This window comes from Vicugna pacos, chromosome 6, assembly GCF_048564905.1.
Source record: "Vicugna pacos chromosome 6, VicPac4, whole genome shotgun sequence".
In the NCBI taxonomy this organism is placed as follows: domain Eukaryota; kingdom Metazoa; phylum Chordata; class Mammalia; order Artiodactyla; family Camelidae; genus Vicugna; species Vicugna pacos.
In genome coordinates this window covers 81,634,405-81,655,482 of record NC_132992.1, presented here as the reverse complement: position 1 = coordinate 81,655,482, position 21,078 = coordinate 81,634,405, and the positions used below count along the sequence as shown (strand labels likewise).

The 21,078-nt window shown below is 38.0% G+C and overlaps 1 protein-coding gene across 4 annotated transcripts in view; it reads left to right on the top strand.

Moving 5' to 3' along the window:
* The window catches only part of GALC (galactosylceramidase), a 55,687-nt gene that overhangs the window by 31,377 nt on the left and 3,232 nt on the right, over nt 1-21,078 (top strand). For all 4 annotated transcript variants that reach the window (XM_031679305.2, XM_072963549.1, XM_031679307.2 and 1 more), the window contains exons 11-16: nt 6,822-6,911; nt 7,632-7,718; nt 10,042-10,189; nt 12,885-13,065; nt 16,324-16,487; nt 17,905-17,981. In XM_031679305.2, the coding sequence (XP_031535165.2) occupies nt 6,822-6,911; nt 7,632-7,718; nt 10,042-10,189; nt 12,885-13,065; nt 16,324-16,487; nt 17,905-17,981 (747 nt within the window). The remainder of the gene's footprint in view (nt 1-6,821; nt 6,912-7,631; nt 7,719-10,041; nt 10,190-12,884; nt 13,066-16,323; nt 16,488-17,904; nt 17,982-21,078) is intronic.

Here is a 21,078-nt window from a genome sequence, read left to right as displayed (position 1 = left end):
CATTTGTTCTAGCACCATTTGTTGAAAAGGCTGTATTTTCCTCTACTATATTGACTTTGTACCTTTGTAAAAAAAAATCAGTTGTCCGTATATAGGTAAGATTGTTTGTGGACTCTATTCTGTATTTACATATCTTTACACCAACACCGTGATTTCTGTGTGTGTGTGTATGTGTGTGTAAAATAATTCTTAGAAACAGATAGTATTAGCCCTTGAACTATGTTCTTTTTCAAAGATGTTTGGCCCTTCTAGGTCATTTGCATTTTTACCTGAACTTTAGAATCAGCTTGTCAGTTTCTACCAAAACAAACAAACAAAACCTGTTCAAATTTTGATTTGAGATTGCCTCGGATCTATAGCTTAATATGGAGACAATTGATATATGAACAACACTGAGTCTTCCAAACCACTAACAAAAGCATATCCTCAAATTCGTTTAGGTTTTCTTTAATTTCTCATAACCATATTTTACAGTTTTCAGTGCACAGGTCTTTCCTATCTTTTGTCAAAATTTTTGGTTAAATTTGACATTTTCAATTCTATTATAAAATTATATTTTAAAGAATTGTAATTGTTTTAGTTGCTAGTATTTAGTAATACAGTAGAGTTTTGTATAATCTTGTTTTCTGCAGCTTTGCTAAACTCATCTATAGTTCTAGTTGCTTTTTTGTAATTTCCATTAGATTATTTTTGTATATAATCTGAAAATAAAAATAATTGTATTCTTTCTTTTCAATTTGGATATCTTTTATTTCCTTTTCTTGCCTTATTGGACTGGCTAGAATTTCTGAGACAATGTTGAATAGAAGCAGTGAGAGCAGATATCCCTGTCTTGTCTTTGAACTTAGGAGGAAAGCATTGATTCATTTACCACTAAATATGATGTTATTCATAGATAACCTTTATCAGGATGAAGTTTACTTCCCTTCCTAGCTATTTTTGAAGCCAGGAATAGATGTTGGATTTTGTCAAATGGTTTTTATGTATTTATGGAAAGCATCATGTGGTTTTTCTTTATTAAAATGATGAATTATATGAATTGATTTTTAATTGAAATTTAGTTCACATAGTATAAAATGCAGTCTTTGAAGTGTATAATTCAGTGTTTTTTTTTTTAGTATATCCACTGAGTTATGCAACCATTACTACTGTCTAATTCCAGAACATTTGGGGAATTTCATTTCCCCCAAAGTAACCCCGTACTCATTAGTAATTACTCCATTTTCCCTCCTCCCACATCCCCTGGCAACCACTATTCTATATTTTGTCTCTGTGGATTTGCCTATTTTTGACATTTCGTATGAATGGAATCATAGAATATGTGGCCTTTTGTGTCTGGCTTCCTCCACTTAGCTTAATGTTTTCATGGTTCTGTGTCAGTTCTTCATTATTTTTATGTCTGTATGATATTCAGTTGTATGAATATGCCACATTTTGTTTCTTCATTTTTCAGTTTATTTTCATGTGGGTTGTTTCCAGTGTGTCACAATTATGAATAAGGCTGAGATTGATTGGTGTGTAAGTTCTTCTGTGGACTGTGTTTTTATTTCTCTTGGGTATATATCTAGCAGTGGAGTTACTGGGTGGAATGGTAGCTCTATGTTTAACGTTTTGAGGGACAAACTGCCAAGTTGATTTTCAAAGGTGCTGTACCATTTTATATTTCTGTCAGCACTGTGTGAAGCTTCTAATTTCTCCTCAGCCTCACCAACAGCTGTTACCATGTGTCTCTTTGATTATAGCCACCCTAGTGGGTGTGAAATTGTATCTTATTTTAGTTTTGATTTGTATTTTCCTAGTGATTAATGATATTGGGCATCTTTTCATGTGTGTATTGGCCATCTACATATCTTCTCTGGAGAAATGTCCATTTAAACCTTTTGTCCATTTAAAAATTGGGATGTATGTCTTTTTATTATTGAATTATAAGAGTTCTCTATATAATTTGCAGACATTTTCTCCCATTCTTTGACTTTTTTTTACTTTCTTAATGGTGTCCTTTGAAGTACAAAAGTTTGATGAAGTCCAATAGATCTATTTGTTCTTTTATTTCTTGGGCTTTTGGTGTCATATCTAAGAAATTATTGCCCAAACCAAGGTCATTAAAGTTTATACCTATCCTTTCTTCTAAGAGTTTTATAGTTTTAGCTCTTATATTTACATCTTTGATCCATTTTTTAAAAATATAGAGTTAGATATGTGTCTAACTTTATCCTTTTGCATGTGGGTATCTAATTGTCCCTGCACCATTTGTTGACTATTCATTCCCTATTAAATTGTCTTGGCTCCTTTGTTGATAATCAACTGGCAATAACTGTAAGGTTTTTTTTCCCCCATTGGACACTCAATTCCATTCCATTGGCTTATATATCTGTCCTCCTGTGAGCATCACATTGTCTTAATTACTGTAGCTCTGTAGTATATTGTGGCATCAGGAAACATGTGTCCTCCAACTTTGTTACTTTTTCACATTGGCTATTCTTGGTCCCTTGTGTTTCCATATGAATTTTAGGATCAGCTTGTCAATTTCTGTAGTGAGACCAGCTCAGATTTTGATAGGGATCATGTTTAATCTGTAGATCAATTTGGGGAGTATAGCCATTATAACAGTTTCAAATCTTCCAGTCCATGAATGTGGGATATCTTTCCATTCATTTATGTCTTATATAATTTCTTTCAAAGATGTTTGTAGTTTTCAGTGTACTAGTCTTGCACTTCTTTTTGTTAGTTATTCTTAAGTATATTTTGATACAACTCTGAATTGTTTTATTAATATCATACTTTCTTCTTAGGTGCATATATGTTTATAGTTCTTACATTTTTCTGCTGGACTGACCTTTGTCACTATGAAATGTCTTTCTCTGGAGACATTTTTTTTCTTGTTTTAAGATATGTTTTGTCTATTACTACTCTGGACATTCTAGTTTTCTTGTGGGTTCTGTTAATATATCTTTTCCCCTCCTTTTACTTTCAGTCTATTTGTAGCTTTGTTTTAATTAATTAATTAATTGGTATATGGTTGATTTACAATATTGTGTTAGTTTCAGTCATACAGCATAGTGATTCTTTTTTTTGCAGATCATATTCCATTATAGGTTATTACAAGATACTGTGTATAATTCGCTGTGCTATACAGTAAATCCTTGTTGCTTATCCATTTTATGTATACTAGCTTGTATCCAACTTATTTGCAGAGGTGGATTTTGACATCGGTGTTTTAGGTTTATTCTGACCTCCAGTGGGTTCTTCCAAGCCGTCTCTTTTTGTGGTTCTTCTTGTCAAACTAGCTGGGCAGGAGTTTAGCTGATGCATCTAATGAAGCTAATCATCTTTTTATTTGCATTTCACCAAAACCTCCATTATTTTTGAAAGCACCCCTACTCTTGAACTTCTCCATGCTCTGTTAAGTACAATCAGTTTCTTTGGGGAGACTTTCTGAGCTCTTTGTTTTATGACCTTTCTCTCCCCCTGGACAAAATCCCTGAGCTCAGACTTGAAGCTGGGAATGGTGCAAGGGTGTGTTTCTCTCCTTGTGACATCTCTGATTTAGGAGCAGGCTGCTGGGTGAAGGTCTGGGATCCCTGTATTCTCAGTGTGCCATGCTTAAAGTGAGTCCATGAATAGGAGCTGGGTAGAGGAAGGGAACTCCCAGCCTCTTGGCCACACTTTCAGGTGCTTAGCCTTGGCATCAAGTAACTGAGGGGAAGCGGGGTGAGAAATGCTGACATTCTGCTTCTCCCAGGAAGATACTGTCACCTTAAGTTGGGAGGTGGGAGGGAGGGAGCACTGTGTTCTGGGCTGCACCTACGTGGCATGGAGTTTCTGTCTCTCTGGCTAAGAGGGACAGGGAAGGCGTAGATTGAGGATTAAATGCTATAGACTCTTTTCTTTTAATTGAAGCCTAGTTTGTTTACAATATCTTGTTTTTTTCTGGTGTACAGCATAGTGATTCAGTTATACATACATATATATATTCTTTTTCATTATAGGTTATTACAAACTATTGAATATATATAGTTCCCTGTGCCATAACAGTAGGACCTTGTTGTTTATCTGTTCTGTATACAGTAGTTTGTATCTGCTAATCCCAAACCCCTAATTTATCCCCCAAGCCCTACTCTTTGGTAGCCATGTTTGTTTTCTATGTCTGTAAGTCTGTTTCTGTTTTGTAAATAGTTCATTTGTATCATTTTTTTAGATTACACATTTAAGTGATATCATATGATATTTGTCTTTCTCTCTCTGACTTCACTTAGTATGATCATGTGTAGGTTCATCCATGTTGCTGCAAATGCCATAAACTCTTGATATTCTTACTGAGTTTTGGTAGATTTTCTTGAATGTTTCTATACTTGCTGCATGCCCTTAGGATCATTTCCAGAGACTTTATTATTATTATTTAAATAATTTTCACCAGTTTTGCTGGGAGCAGTTTCATGGAGCTCCTCACATTGCCATTATGGAAGCAGATCTCTCCTTCATTCTTTAGATGTGGTTTCCTTCAGTTCTTTGAACATATGTAAATACTTGATTTAAAGTCTTTATCTGTAAGTCTCCTGTCTAGAAAGTAATGCCTGGGCTTTCTCAGACACCGTTTCTTTCAACTGTTTTTATTCCTATATATGGACCATTCCTTCCTGTTTCTTTGCAAATCTCATGATGATTTGTTGAAAACTAGATATATTACATAAAATAATATGGCGGCTCTGAGATCAGATTCTTTTCACTCTCTAGCATTCCTGATTATTGCTCTTTGTCATGGTTGTTGCTGTTTATTTGCTTAGTGAGTTTCCTGAACAAATTCTGTAGATTTTAAGCTTTATCATATGTGACCACTGAAGCGTCTGCTCAGTTTTTTTAGTGGTCAGATCATTACTGTGCAGATTTCCTCATGTTTGGAACTGGCAAGTGTCCCAGCCTTTGCTGATGGGCTCTGTATGCATCGTTGGGGTGTTTCTCAATGCTGAGGCAGGCAGTTTACAACACTGCCTTAGCGTTTACTTCCTATTTGAGCAAAGCTCCAAGATTGACTTGAATTTCCCAGTAAAGCTGTCTGGGGCTGCAATTTTCTTTGGGGGAAGGTTGTTAAGTACAACTTCAACTTTCTTTACAGATACAGGGATATTCAGATTGTCCATATCTTCTTCAGTGAGCTTTGGGTTTTTGTGTCATTCAAGAAATTTGTCCATTTCATTCACGTTGTTAAATTTCTGGGCACAAAGTTATTGATATTATTCCCCATTGTTCTTTTGGATATCTATATACTCTGTATTGAAGTCACCTTTCTTATTGTTGATAATTGCAATTTGTGTTTTCTTTCTTTTTATACTGATTTTCTGATTAGTCTGGCTAGAAGTTTATTCAGTTCTATTGATCTTCTCAAAGAACTAGCTTTTGGTTTCTTGTTTATTCTCTCTTGTTTTTCTGGGTTTTGTTTAATTGATGTATCCTTTCATTGTTATTATTTTCTTTCCTCTGCTTACTTTGGTTTTATTTTAAAATTAATTTTCTAATTGAAATATAATTGATTTATGATATTATATTAGTTTCAGTTGTATAGCATAGTGATTCAATATTTTTATAGATTATTATCCCTTTAAAGTTATTATAAAATAATGGCTATATTTCTCTGTGCTGTATTCTTGTTGCTTATCTATTTCATATTAGTAGTTTGTATCTCTTAATCCCATACCCCATGCTTATTTTAGTTTTAATTTGCTCTTCTTTTCCTAGAAACTTAAGCTGAAGTCTCAGATCCTCTCATCTTTTCTAATCTAGGTGTTAATTGCTAGTTTCTTCTAACTACTGCTTTAGTGGCATCCCACAAATCCTGATGTGTTGTGTTTTTATTTTTGTGCAGCTCAAAGTTCTTTCTAATTTCTTCTTTTATTTTTACTTTTCCTTTGAGCCAAGAATTATTTAGAAATTTGTTATTTATTTTCTAAATATTTTGGAATTTTCCCAGAGGTTTTTCTGTTGTTCATTTCTGATATAATTCTATTGTAGTCAGAGAACATACTTTGTGTAACTTGAATCTTTTTGAATTTATTGAGACATCTTTTATGACTAAGAATGTGGTGTACTTTGGTAAATGTTCCTTGTGCACTTGAAAACAATGTGCATTCTGCAGTTGCTGGATGAAGTGATCTGTAGGTGTCAATCCAGGCACATTACTTGGTAGTGTTCTTCAAATACCTATATCCTTGTTGATTTTCTGTCTGGTTGCTATCAATTCCTGAGGGTACGGTATCGGAATCTCTAATTATAATTGTACTTTTAAGATTTCCCACAAAGCTTGGCCCAGAACCTTATATTGTAAGTGCTCTGTGATTGTTGAATCCCGTAAAGTAAGGATTATGTCTCAGATTTCTTTTGATCCCAGCCCATAGTAGTGATGTAGCGACTATTTTTGTAAAAGATGATGTTGGCAATGAGATTTGTTGTATGCACTTAGCTTACCTCAGTTGTGTATCTGAAGGTGTATTTAGATGTCTTTTCAGTGAAAACATCCCAGATTGTATTGATGTATTTTACTTGAAAAACAGTTATAAGAATTAATCTGTCTGTGCCACCAAGTGATTCTGGAATTCAAAGTTCAATTCAGTCAAAATGCCATTGAGTTTTACTTTGACTAGGCACACACAATAGACATTCAATGAAAGTTGTTAAAAAAGAGCCTTAAAAATTTGAAATGTACTTGTATTTATCACCTAATGTGTACCATTTCTGTTAATCTGGGGCATTAAATGTTTGATTTTTTTCCCCCTAATATGGCATGTATAACATTTGGATAACTTACATGATTTTTTTTTTCTCCTCAGAGTCATAAACATTCCATGTGTATACGGCCATTTCTTCCCTATTTCAATGTGTCACAACAATTTGCTACCTTCGTCCTTAAGGGTTCTTTTGTAAGTAAATGTATGGAACTTTCACTCTGGTTTTGATTTGGGAATTTCTATATTTTATCACAGACTAGCAGTTCTTATGTGAAGTCTTATATTATAAACTATTAATATGAATAGAAAAATGCCTTGGTGTCTTCTCTCTGCTGACTGGTTTTAGTCAAACAGTACAGAAGTCGCTAGGAGGTAAAGCTCTCTGTGGCTGTGAAGAACCTTAACAAAGGTTACTTGCAGGAAAGTTGTTCTTGTTGGTAGAGCATCATTTGTGTAATCGAGGGAACTTTCAAACATTGATCTTTGCAGTACTTTGTACCAAAAAAAAAAAAAAAGAGACACAAGATTCATGTTATTTCTACCTATTGTTAGTTTTGAATACAGAAAATATAGGGCCCTTTCTGTCTATTAATTGCATAAGAATTGTTTTTAATGCAGGAAGATTCTTGAAAAGCTCTTTATACAGATATAGGAGTACTTTTGAAGCAAAGGCACTAAAATTGGAAACATTTGACAAAAGTCTGTAGTGTTTATAGGAAATAAAGTATTTGCTTGAATAATGTCTTCCTACTTTCAAAATGTTTACTATGTAAGATTTGAGGTGGGTCTTTTGGAAATTGAAATAGAATACACTTGTCATTGGCTCATTCTTACTGGTACTGATTTTGGAAATCCTCAAAGAGGAGATGATGAATTACTCAACTGTGCCTTTTGTGTGTGTTTTCTCCTTAGAGTGAAATACCAGAGCTACAGGTGTGGTATACCAAACTTGGAAAACCATCTGAGAGATTTCTTTTCAAACAACTGGATTCTCTATGGGTAGTTTTGAATAAATTCCTATAATTTGAGCATTGCAACAGTAAAAGGAAATAGATATTTGGTTAATGAATTAATTTTTAATTTCATAATTGATTTTATGACTGAAGCATAATAGAGATAAAGTTGTTCCCAATTTTTTTGAAGGCAGTATAGAAGTTTGGTAGGTGTGTTTGCTCCTGGTATTTAGTTTGTCTTGGTGCATCATCACTTGGTAGCCCAGGGTAGAAATCTGAGTCTTATTTGAGACTGTCTTTCCGACTCACCCTTTGTGTACCTTCAGTGACCAAGTACAGACAACACCACCCACATATTTCTCCTACCCGTTCCTTATTCTCCATTCCCACTTGTTTCAGTTCCTCATTCTGTCTCTCTTGGATTTCGGAAACTACCTTTTGTATTCTCAGACTCTAATCTGACTCTCTCCATGCCACACTGCTACCAGAATGATGTGTCTAGAATGCACATCTGATTTTTCTCAGTCCCATGCTCAAAACGCCTCAGCAGTTTTCCCTCTAGGTTCACATCTGTTAGTGTAGTATGTGACCCTCGTTACCACCTCATGAGGTAAAAGACTGATTTCCCTTCTAGATGCATGTCCTGCCAAACTGGCCGCTCTTCACAGACTGAACTTCTTGCCTTTTTCAGAGCATGGCGTGCCAAGTTAATGACTTCTGTGACTCTGCACATGCTTTTTCTTCTCCCTAGAATACCTTCTGCTCATATCTTTGTCAGCCTTCGAGACTCTTCACATGTATTGCTTCCTCTGGAACCCTCCCCACCAGTCTTAGGTCGTGGCCACTGCTTACCTAGCAGACACTTTTCCCATCACACTGGGTGCCTCAGGACTGGGCCTCTGCTTTATTTAGCTTTCTGTCCCAGGTGCCTCCTAGAGAGATTGTTAGCACACAGAGGTTTCTCAGGAAATGTTTCAAAGAATGAAGCACATCACTTCACCTGATTGACACAAAGCTGCTACTCTTTCTGGTAATGAACGCTCTGTGACTCCCCTACTCAAGGTCAATGATTACACGCTATTCCTGGTGGGACATGTAGCCGATGGGCTGTGTGCAGAAGCATGGCGCCTGGCCCTGCCCTCTGGGGGCTGAGCAGCACGGCTGTATCCCCACCATGGGAACGCCACCCCCCTCCCCACTGACAAGAACTCTATTAAAAAAGTATATATTAAATTCTAAAAAAAAAAAAAGAGTAGTTCAACTTTTTGCACAATACATTACTAGAAATAGATCAATAAAGCTGAATTTCCCCATAGGAAAAATATTCTTCGTAAGTCAGAACATGGTGTTAGATATTTCATAGATCTGACCAATAATTTATTAAAGCAAAGGTATGATATAAACCCTTTTAATTCAGAGTAGAAGAAAACCTCAAATTCCATATAGTGGACATACGTTTAATACCTACATCACTTATGCAAAGCATTCAGTGTCTACATTTACCATAGGACAGCTGTGATGCAGGGAGTGTTTCTCGTAGGTCACACACACTGAGCTTAGAACTTTATTTATGTTTTTAAAAATATTTTATCTATTTACCATATTACTTAATTATTTTATTTTAGCAGGGGAAGAGGTAATGGGTTTATTTATTTTTAGAGGAGGTACTGGGGATTGAACCCAGGACCTTGTGCATGCTAAGCATGTGCTCTACCACTCGAGCTACACCCTCCCCTAGTGAGCTCAGAACTTTATAAACATTATCTCATTTAATCCTCACAGTCCCGTGAGGTATGCATTACCCCCTCATTTTAAAGATGAGGAGATTATGGCTTAAAGAGATTAAATTGCCAAGATCATAAATGGGACATAAACCTAACTTACAATTGAAATATATATTGAACATATCATGAGTGGGACTTTTTTTCTTAGTAGTAAAGGATCTTCTGTGTTTAACAGCTGAGTCAACAGTAAGATTTTATGAATTTTTCTACCTTAGTTAAGTTCTAAAAAGTAAATAAGCAGAGCTCTTAGTTACATGTGTTGAATTATGCACCAGCTTGAGAAATCTGACAGCCTAATGGAAAAGAAGAGACTCATAGAAATAGATTTGGGGATCCTTTAGTCTTCCTTCCATGAAGTAAATTCTTTCAAGCTCCTTTCTATAAAGTTTAATTGTATGAAGTCTTTAAAATAACTTAAAAAAGATTCCGAGAGCCTTGATACTGAGTGTGTCCTTCCCAAGTAGTTAGGAAGTTCTAACAGAAATGAGTTTGGCTTTTCTTTAAGCTTATTTTTTCAAGAGTCATTTGGTCCAGACGAGATGAGCCAAAGCAGCTGGCTTGAACACGGTGTTGTTCGTTTCTCAGATCAACAGCGGCGGCAGCTTCACGCTGGAACTGCAGGAGGACGAGCTGTTCACACTCACCACCCTCACCACTGGAAGGAAAGGCAGCTACCCGCTGCCCCCCAAGTCCCAGCCCTTCCCCTGTGTCTACAACGATGACTTCAATGTTGGTAAGTTTTGGTACTCAGACGTAACTTGGTGTTCATCTTCAGTAATAGTAGAGGGATTTCTACCTGTCCCGCCCATGCATGATGGAGTGGCTGTGAGAGGTACGTTGACTTAGGTGTAAGTCTCTGCATGGTGAACAGATGTTATTCTTGGGTTACTCCAAGATAAATTGCAAGTTGAGGGCCCTGTAATTTTCAGTGCCAAAAAAAAAAAAAAACCGTAGAGGTTATTGTCAGAATGAAAGTTATACAGATCTTACTTGACTTACAATGGGGTTATGTCCTGATAAATGCATTGTAAGTTGAAAATATCGTAAGTCAAAAATACAATTAAATACACCTAACCCACCGAACCTCGTAACTCAGCCCAGCCTACCTTAAACATGCTCGGGACACTTACACGAGCCTACAGCTGGGCAAAATCATCTCACACGAAGCCTATTTTATAATAAAGTGTGGCATGTCTCATGTCCTTTACTGATACTCTACTGAAAGTGAAAAACAATAATAGTCTGGGTCCAGAGCGGTTCTAGACTCTAACCGTGTCGGCTGTTTCCCCTCGTGATCGTGTGGGAGGCAGAGCTGTGTTCACTGCCGCTCATTGCCGCTGCCACTGCCCAGCATCACAAGAGGGACTGTACTGTGTATCGCGAGCCTGGGAAAAGATCAAAATTCAGAATTCGAGGTACAATTCTACAGAATCACACTGCTTTCACACCATCAAAAAGTCGAAAACTCGGAAGTTGGGGACCATCTGTAACTCTAATAACCTTTTCTGGGTGAAAGTTAAGATTTGTAACATTGCTACTGTCCCATCATCCATATTTCATGAAAGCCGTTATTGACATCTTCCGCATGTGAGGAGACTAAAGCGCTTAAATGCCTGTCTTCCCACAGTGCTCGCAGACTGAGCGCCACGGGCAGTGAAGCTGTTCTTGGGTAACCCAGCTCACTTTCTACCCTCTGGCTGTGCCTGGGAGCTTGATATTTGTGCTCTCCTGGTTTTCTCTGAAGATCTGTCCTAAAGCTAGTAGAAAAGCTTTTGATTATAGGTCACTTAGGAGAACTGTGTGAGAAGTTTGAAGGCACGGTCATTGTGGTTACATTCCCAGATCACTCAGTAAGTGATGAACTTGTTGACTGGTAGATGATGTTATCTGGCACCCTTGACCTCACAGACAGGGGCCAGGTGCCCTGTTCTCTGCTCCTAAAACCTGTAGCTGTAGGAGAGAGGTCGGGAGGGAGACTGCCGTTGCTGGAGGGCAACTTGAACTTCCCGTTGCTGCCTGGCCGCTTGTTCCACGAGGTTGGAGACTCCTCCCTCCCGCTCCAGTCCCTGCCACAGGGTCTCACCTTCCTTTCCTAGGAAATGATCTCCTGGTTGATTGGAATACAAGGCCCTGCGGACTGTGTCCTGGACACACCGTGAGCCTCAGGGGAGCCTGCTGCTTTGTTCCCTTGCAACTCTGAAGTGGCCTCGTAGATGACCCATTAATGCTAACCTCGAGAGGGGCAGCAGGCTGTTGCTCAGCTCTCTGTTGGCAAAGGGAACGCTTCTTACCTTCAGTAGGCGAGGAGTCTGTGTGGGATTTGGGATATGCCTAATTAATGACTAAAGAACTTCTGCCAACACCAAAACCGTGTATTCTGTGACCTGAAAACTGAAAGGCAACTAAATCTTCAAATCCAAAATGTAATGCTTTATTGGCTGCAAAATAAACTAAAAACTAAAGTTAAAAAACTATATGCCAGACCTTAGAGCTACAGTTGACCCTCGAACGGCACAGGTCTGACGTGTACAGGTCCCCTTACGTGTGGGCAGTTTTCAGTGGTAGATACCGCAGCTCTCCCTTGTCTGTGGTGGGTTGAATCCAAGGATGCAGAGGAACCTCGGATGGGGAGGGGCCAGCTGTGAGTTATGTGCGGATTAGTCCTCATGTTGTTCAAGGTTCTTTATAGGGTTTTTGATGTCTGAAATGTTGTGGCGAGTCTGAAAACATTTGAAAAAGCATGAAGTGCAAAGTGGCTATAAGGTATTACGACTCAAATTGATCTTCTATAGCCTTCATCATTGTAGGACTATAATTTAATAAAACTAATTTAGACCCCAAACTGGTTTTTGCTCCATTTTGGAAAGAGAAGAGAAGTTGCCATTTGTAAATTCTGAACTTGGCAGTCAGCCTTTTCTGACATTCTCTCAGCTGCTGACTGTGACCAGTGATTTAGAACCTTGTTTGACACATATTAGAAACAACAAAACTATCTCATATTGAACCCTTGCTAGGTGCTAGCTTTTATACACACTTTATATACATTCTTTTATTTAATTTTCTTGTCCTCTGGCCCTTGAAAATGAGGAAACTTGAGACATAGGGCAGTTAAGAAATTTGCCCATGGAACCAACTGAGTTGGAATTTGAATGTAGGTCTGCCTTATTCCAGAACTCATCATCTTCCCTCTTAGGCAGTTGCATGGTAAATATGTAAAGTTTGATGTCAAACTGACCATACTGATATTTAATAATGATGATATAAAAGTCAGTCGCTCTTTATTAGCCAAAACCCTAAACTTTTACTGGTTATAAGTATCATTTACTTATTTAAAACTTCAAAGTATTTCCAAATGTACCAGAAAATGTCAGAGAGGAGAGACTCTGTGAGGATTTGATACTGAACAGAATTTATTGTGTCCTGAACAGATTACCCATTTTTTAGTGAAGCTCCAAATTTTGCTGATCAGACTGGCGTATTTGAATACTTCATGAATATTGAAGACCCCGGAGAGCATCGCTTCACACTGCGCCAGGTTCTCAATCAAAGACCCATTACTTGGGCTGCTGATGCGTTCAACACGATCAGTGTTATAGGAGATTACCAATGGTATGTAAAATTGACGTCCTTCATGTTGCTCTGGCTGGAATAACCTTGTGACGTTGTCAGGCACATTCTGAAGCCAGGACTTTTTAATGTTCTTCCTTGTCTAAGAACCTAACAGGTTTGTGGTAATTGCTGAATATCTGGTCACAAACCAGCCAATTATTTTGTTGCCTCAGTGACCTTGCCCAATTTAATAATAATTATTGCAGGATAAGACTGATCTTAGTATAAAAATTGAGGATTTGGGGACTAATTATAACTTAAAATTTATTTATAAGCAGACTTTGTGATTTGCCTGTTAAGCTTTTAAGTTTTTGTTTTTGCTGGTGAATTGATTTGTTGATATGGTGTTGCCACCTGCTGGATCCATACTTGAATTGCACTGTTTGAGCCTTGATGGAAAATCTATTTACCAGGTGACAGTAGATGGCAACAGTGAAAAGCAAATCAGCTTTTAGTTGGCTGGTGCACGCCACTCTTGTCTTTGAGCATTTGACAAAGAAAGAAGATGTATTTATTCTTCACTCAAAATATAATGGCCGAACCAAAACTTCACCTTCCCCTTTAAGTCAGTTATGAAATGCCAATGTATTGACTTACTATAACTGTTACAGGTGTATCTTTTCTACCTTTTCTTTTAACTAGTGTAATTCCACCGTGAAACATAAAACACAAGCATTCCAGGTTTGGTGATAGTAACTATTAATGCCGAATCACCAGTCTTATCTTGACCAGTCAAGTCATAGCTTAGGAATTGGACAGGAAAGGGAAGATAATTCAGAAAAGAACCATGAATTGTTCGCCTGTGGGATGCTGCAGAAAGTCTTTATCCCTCCGTATTGCCTTCCTCCCTATTATAAACCCCAACTCTAGTCCCAAGCTCTAATATTAGTCTTGAGAAGTCTAGTCTTCTATGCCTGACTTCCAAGACCCTTTAAAATCTGGTCTCATGCTATTTACTGTGTGTTGTTTGCTGTTACCTTGTTCTGGATTTGAGGCAGCCGGATCTGTTCCGAGAGGCACAGACATCCCACGGTCATTTCTGTTTTCTGGCTGTGATGCCTCTTTATCGCAGGGGAAGGAGGGACTGAAAACTGGGCAACGCTAAACGCTGCTGTGAGCTTTCCACAGCCACCTTATGGCAGAGGTAGCATCCTTTTTACCTTACAGATCGGGAAACTGAGGCTTCAGGGCTAGATTTACTCAAGATCCCATTCTTTTAAGTTCCAGAACCCGAACACAAGGCCAAGTCTGTCTGGTGCTGTAGCCCATGCTCTTTCGAATACACCTCACAGCCTTGTTTTAATCACTGTCTTCTTCCTGAGAGTAGGAGAGGGAAAGTCAGGTGCTATTTGAGTAAGTCAGTGCCATGCGTGCACAGTGCCGTCAGTTCTCAGAACTGTGTTTATGGCAGAACTTCCTCTCTCATATTTAGATTTAGTTAAGTATCAGCACAGTAATTGGACTATAAAAGGTGGACTTTACCGAAGCTCCTTAAGACTCCCACCTTGTTAGTGAGCCTTGGTTGAGATCTGAAGACAATCACAAAACTATCTTTTGCTGCACACATCTGAACTCTGCATCCTTTTGATCAAATTTGCTTTAATATATTGGCTGGTTTTTGCTCTCTCAGCACTCTGAGAGATTATGGCTGTGGAAGACCAGACTTTTATTCAATTTCCTTCATTATCTGTAAAATTGCCTGTAAATTCTGATGCAAGAATCACTTATTTTGGAATGTAAGGTTAAAAAAAAAAGGAAAACGTTTGATCTTCTCTTACTTTAACTCTAAATAGAATAAGTTTGTGGTGCTGACAGGACCTGTACACTTTCAGACTTCGGTCGAACCAGCAGGTAGGTGGGGATGTGCTGGACGAGGCTGATCCGCAGTGGTTTCGTGCTGGGGATGCTCTGCAGAGAGGAAAGCCCGCTCGGCTGTGGGAGGACACACGAGAGAGACTGGGCTTTAGTTATGTAGCATTTGATTTTCCCATAAAGTAGTCCAGCTTTGGTTAAATGACTAAATGTGAACTTTCCTGATTGCTGTGTGCCTGTTGTAGGTGCTTCTGTTTTATATTTTCCTTTACGTACTAAAATTGCACTGTGCAAAATTCACTGACTAGAAACTCTGAGAAATGTAAAAAGTCACATAATTCAAGATTCAGTTTTCCCCCATTTCTAAAATATATTTCTTGGCATTCTTAGTTTTATTTTAGATAAATTGCCTGCTGTATTGCTTGGCTGTGTGCAGGCTTTCTGACTCTTTCCCATTTGCAGTTAGAATTTGAGTAGGAGGGGAATTATTTTCCTTGCTTGTGTTGGGTCGGGGTGGTGCATCGCTGCAGAAGGTGTCTAGTAGCGTTTCTAGAAGGAAGCCTGGAGGAGAGCTCACTGTTAAAGCTCTGATAGTTCCTGGCTGGCTGAACCTTTCCCCTCCTTTGATATACTGGTGTCAACCAGAGGTCCCTGGACCAAAAGTTTGCCTGCCTCTGTGTACATAGAGATGCTCTACAGGGGGAAGTGGTTCTCAGAGTGGAATTCCCCAATCAGCAGCATCAGCATCACCTGGCAGTTTGTTAGACATGCAAGGTCAAGGGGCCTACCAGAGACCTACTGAATCAGAGCCTGTGGGGGGTGGGGTGGGCAGCAGACTGAATCGAAGAAGCCCTCCAGGGTGATTTAAATGCTGCTCAAATTTGAAAACCCCTGCCTATAGAGTCAGGGTAGAGTTGACTGTGTCTTTGCAGAGAAATAATTTTAGATCTTTCTTCTGGAGTTTCTAAGTCTTGTTAGGATTAAATGTAAAAATTAGCCCCAATGTAGCTTATGTTCTCCCAAAGGCTCCTAGTAGTCTTCTTGCTTCTCTCTGCTGATGGAAATTTAATAAACCTCTTTGCTCAAAATTATGTGAAAACTTACTTTTTATGTATTCCTAGAGAAAATGGCTTTTATTATATGAGAATGAGAAATTATTTTATTAGAGAGAGATAGGAAATATGTTCTTAGTAAACTTGAAAACAGTAAATATTATTTTCCAATAGTAAGTCATTAAAAGAGCGATGAAATGACTTGACTTTAATCCTGTAAAGCTTAAAACCATTATCAGTGAAGATCCTTGAAGGCCATCCCTGCCATAAGTGTAGACTTAGCAAATCACGTACTCACCTCAATGAGAAGTTTGGAAGCACGTGGCTGTGAAATGAGCCATTTGTGCTACATTGGAAATGACATAATTAAAAGCACTAACACTCCCTTCTGCAGGTCCAATCTGACTATAAAGTGTGATGTCTATATAGAGACCCCTGAGAAGGGGGGTGTGTTCATTGCTGGAAGAGTGAATAAAGGTGGCATTTTGATTAGAAGTGCCAGAGGAGTTTTCTTCTGGATTTTTGCAGATGGAACCTACAGAGTTACAGGTGATCTAGGTAAGTAGCTTCCCCTATAGCACATGACTCACTATGTGATACGTTGCTGTATCTGTTTACTATTTAAGGGAGTAACAAAAGAGCTTTATACCCCAGTGTGCTGGACATTTAATTGGGCAGAGATTTAACACAAGTAAGCAAATACCAAACAATTCAAAATTATAGTGTTAATTAATTGGTACAGAGAGAGGCAGCGCAGTGAAAGAGAAAATTGTGCAAAGCTTTTCGGCTATTGTAGAGTAGAACTAGGCTGTCAGGGTAGGACTACTGTAGGCTGGGGGTGAGGTGGTAACAGTACCGAGAGGATGCCTAGGAAACACTATAAATAAAAGCAAGACTGTAAGAATGTTGCAGGTGTGCTTATGGAAATGTAAAGGGAAGGACTGATTTGCTTACAATGGAGAAATCCTACTTCTTGGCTTTGTCAGTAACTTGAAAACAGCTTGACTTTTCTCATTCATCTGAATAGTCCTTGTCTTAGTAAAATAGTATTTTATCCAGAATGAGCGCTTTTAGAGTCTGTTCAGGTTGAATTCCATCCAGTTCACTTTGGTTTGTGCACACACTGCTTTGTTGAAACTAGTCTTTATTGCTGGTGACTCTTCTTGATTCACAGTCTCTTGAATTTTATCCTGCATTAATAAAAACTCTTCTGTCTTAAAGTTTACTCCTCTTTGCCTCTTCCTGAGGTGAAAAGGGCTTCAATTATAAAACAATAATTAGAAAGGAAGTGGGTAAAAAACATTAGAATAGGAATTGCATAATCATAGCATGACCAGTCAAGAAGGTACCTCGCATTTTCCAATCCAAAACGGAGTGCCAGAGAGGACAGTTGATTGGCCCAAGGTCTCAGAATGAGTTAGTGGCGGAACTGGGACTAGGAATTTAAATCTGTGTCTTCAGTCCCCACTGCTCTGTGTTTTAAATTGCCCATCGGACGTCTCATTCTGGGTTTCTCTCGGGCATTCAAATATAATGCATTCAAAAATGGTTATTTTCTCTGCCTAATTCTCAGTGAATGCTGTTACCATGTGGCCAGTTACACTAGCTGCAATGCTTATGGTACTTTTTGACTGTTCCTTCTTATCCTCTGTATTTAATCCAATCGGGTGTACATATATATACCTGAACTGTACATGCTAATACACTGTTGTACCATAGTTGGTTTGTAAGTTTATTCTCTACTTCTTTTGTGAGCTCATATATAATATATGGCTTGGGGTTGGATCTCTCTGCATGTTGAATGCATGCCTGAGTGAAGGATGTTTTGTTTTAGAATCAGTTATAGTTATGGAAATGTCAATTTTATTAAGGCTGATTTTACTGCATACAAATGCACCTGAGAACCCCCACTGAGTTCTGTGATTCTGTGATTTAGATTTTAAAGATGTATCAGGATAATCTTTTTGTGTTACAGCTGGATGGACCATATATACTGTAGGACATGCTGACATTACAGCAAAAAAATGGTATACGCTCACTTTAACTATTAAGGTGAGTATTGCTGATCAGAATGCCTGGAGGTAAACTGCTCTTTTCTTGTGACTTTTTAGCATGTTCTGTTATCAGATGGGAGGGGGAAAGGGTGATAAATAGTGGAAATAGGCAGAGAATCTGCCACGATACCAGCAAACCACCGTCCCTGGGATGATAGTGTGTGTCTGGGTAAGCCCACGTGAGAACCATCGACAGCTGACTTTATCACCCCCACTATTTTTTCAAATTTTGTTTCTGTTTTTTAAACTCAAGAGTAATTAATAGATAAATTTAATAATTGAACTATTTTTTTCAAGTTTTCTTAAACCAAGATTCTGATTGGAGCTAACAGGTATAAAAGCAAAGCCACATAAGTTTATTTTTGATGGTTAAGAATGATTTGGTCTTCAACTATAAAGACAACTTTTTTTAGAAGTTGGTTTCCATGACTCTTTTTTTGTCAGAGAAGATTGACACCAGATTAACTAGTATCATGGGAATCTAAAAATACGTGTCATTTTACTGGTTGATCATCGGTAATTGACTGACATGCTTCCAAGGGATGCTGTGTGGAGAAAGTCCTCTATATGATATACTGCCCTCGGCTAAGAGAGTCCTGTCGTAAGTTTGTCTAGGTTACAGTAGCGGTTAAAAATGGAATTCAAATAGCTTTGAACTTGTTCTCTTACTCAACCAGCAAAAGTGACAATACTGACTTTTCTGGCAGTAGCAGTAACATGCACTGAATGTCGGGTTTGGGTGTAACATAGTTTATTTAACTGTGTCACACTTGATGGACATAACCTGGTTCCCGGTTCTCCCCTTTTGCAGTGAACTGAGGCAGTAAGGGCTGGCTTACTTGCAGGCAGAAGGAGGGGATCTTTTACTTGCCTCTTGGGGTACCCACGTGCTGTTGTTTGTTTAGGAAGATACTAGGTCTTGGAATTGGATTTTAAATTTTAACAGGTACTGCCCTATTGCTAGCCAAACTGTATCAATTTTTATAGCAGTATATAACATATTTGATATTATCGATTTTAAAGATTTTTTTTCAAACTAATAGACATGATTTTTATTTTCTAGATAATTAAGAAGGTCACACATCTTCTTATGTTTATTGGCTATTTGTGTTTTTTTTTCTTCTCTGAAGTTACCCGTTCACATTCTTTCCTCATTTTCCTATTGTGTTGTCTTTTTCTGACGAATTTGTATGAATTTATTATATATTCCAGGTAGTAACCTATTGTCTGCTGTGTATGTCACAAATACTTACTTCCATTCTGTCTCGTGTGCTTCAGTTTTGCTTATGGTTTTTTCATGAATAGAAATTTTAAATTTTGGTGCTGTCACATATTTCACTTTTTTTCATTGCTTTTTTGCTTTATTTAAGAAGGCCTTCCATTTTCTTAAGGTTAGAAACGTTTTTCTCCCTCCAGCTAAACAAAGGTTAGGATTTTTTTGTGTGTGTTTAAGTTTTTAATCCACCTGGAATTTATCTGTGAATCATAAGGAGAAAAGCCCTATATGTATTTTTTTTTAAAACAAATGGATAGCCATCATCATTTATTATATAAACTGTCCTTTGCTTTTGATTTAAAGACCACCTTTTTGATATAACAACTCATCACATGTGCAGAGGCTTATTTCTGAACTTTTTTCTGTTCTTTAATTGCTTTGTCTGTTACTATCCAGTATCACATTTTAAATTGTGTCTACTTTAGAAAATCTTTGATTATGTGGTTTACTCCCTTCCTTCCTTCAGAGTCTTTCCTGACCACCTTATGTAGCATAGTACCCATGTCCCTCGCTGCCCCACTTTCCTTCCTTCGTTTTTCTCCAAAGCTCTTACTACCTCCTGGCATCATGCATGTTCTGTTGATCGCTTGTGTGTTTGTCCTGCTCCCTTCACTAGGACCTGCTCCTTTAACGACAGGCACCTCTCTGTTTTAGTCACTGCCGGCTCTCCGGCACCTAGAAAAGTGCCTGGTACACACACACAGCCGGAGCCCGGTGCATCCTTGTTGAATGAATGAGTGGTTATCTGGTGAGGCAAGTTCTTCATTATTTCTTTTTCAAAATTACCTTTTCTATTATAGAATATTTACTCTCCTATTGGAATTTTTAAGACATCTTTTCAGTTCCATGAAAAATGTTGCTAGTATTACACTGAATTTATACATCAATTTGGGTAAAAATAATGTATTTGTTTAGAATAATGTGTTTCCCTCTCAAGAACACGGTCACAGGAACATGCCGCATCTCACCATTTATTAAGATCTCCCACTATGTCCTTCAGTTTTATTTTTTGTAGTTTTTGCACATTTCTTGTTAGGCTTATTTTTAGTAACTATGAATTTTTTGAAATCATGAATGAGACTGAAAAGATAAATTTCCTAATTTTCTAAAGATACTTTGCATACATAGTTAACAGAATCAAAGGGGCTTATTGCCTCTCCGCTTGTCCCTTCCTCCTCACCCCACTCTGTTCTGTTCCTCCGACACAGCCCCTTTGAACGATGTTCGCTGTTTCTTCGGGTATCTCTCTAATACAGTGGGATTTACTGCTTTTAGAAATTAGTTCCCATCTTGCTACTGGGATACATAGGGATTTTGCTGACTTACACCTGCTCCACCCACTACCCCATTATTTCTTGCTCCATCAACTCTGGGCAATTCTGCTTCTCCCTTGCATTTCAACTCTGCGCACGCACTCCGAGAATCTTTCTGCAACTCTCCAATCTAAAGTGGTCCCCCAGGCACTCATCGTAACATCAACCTGTTTTAATTCTTCACATGCTTCTTATTACTAAGCTGTTATTTGTCATGTGTGTGTTTGTATGTCTCCGTCTGCTGGAATGTAAGCTCCCTAAGAGCAGGGACCTTGTCTTTCTCATTCATCCTAGATTCTCAGTGCATTAAGAAACATTTGGCGTATAAAAATTCACTGCATAAATGAAAAACAAAACATCTCTTATGATGTTCATTTTCCAGTTTATTGCCAGTATTAGGATTTTATCATTTTAACGTTGGCCATTTTTGAATTTTTCTTAGCACACACCAGATGCTTTATCTCAGCACTGCTGCTTGGTGGTTAGAGCAATAGACTTGAAGCCCA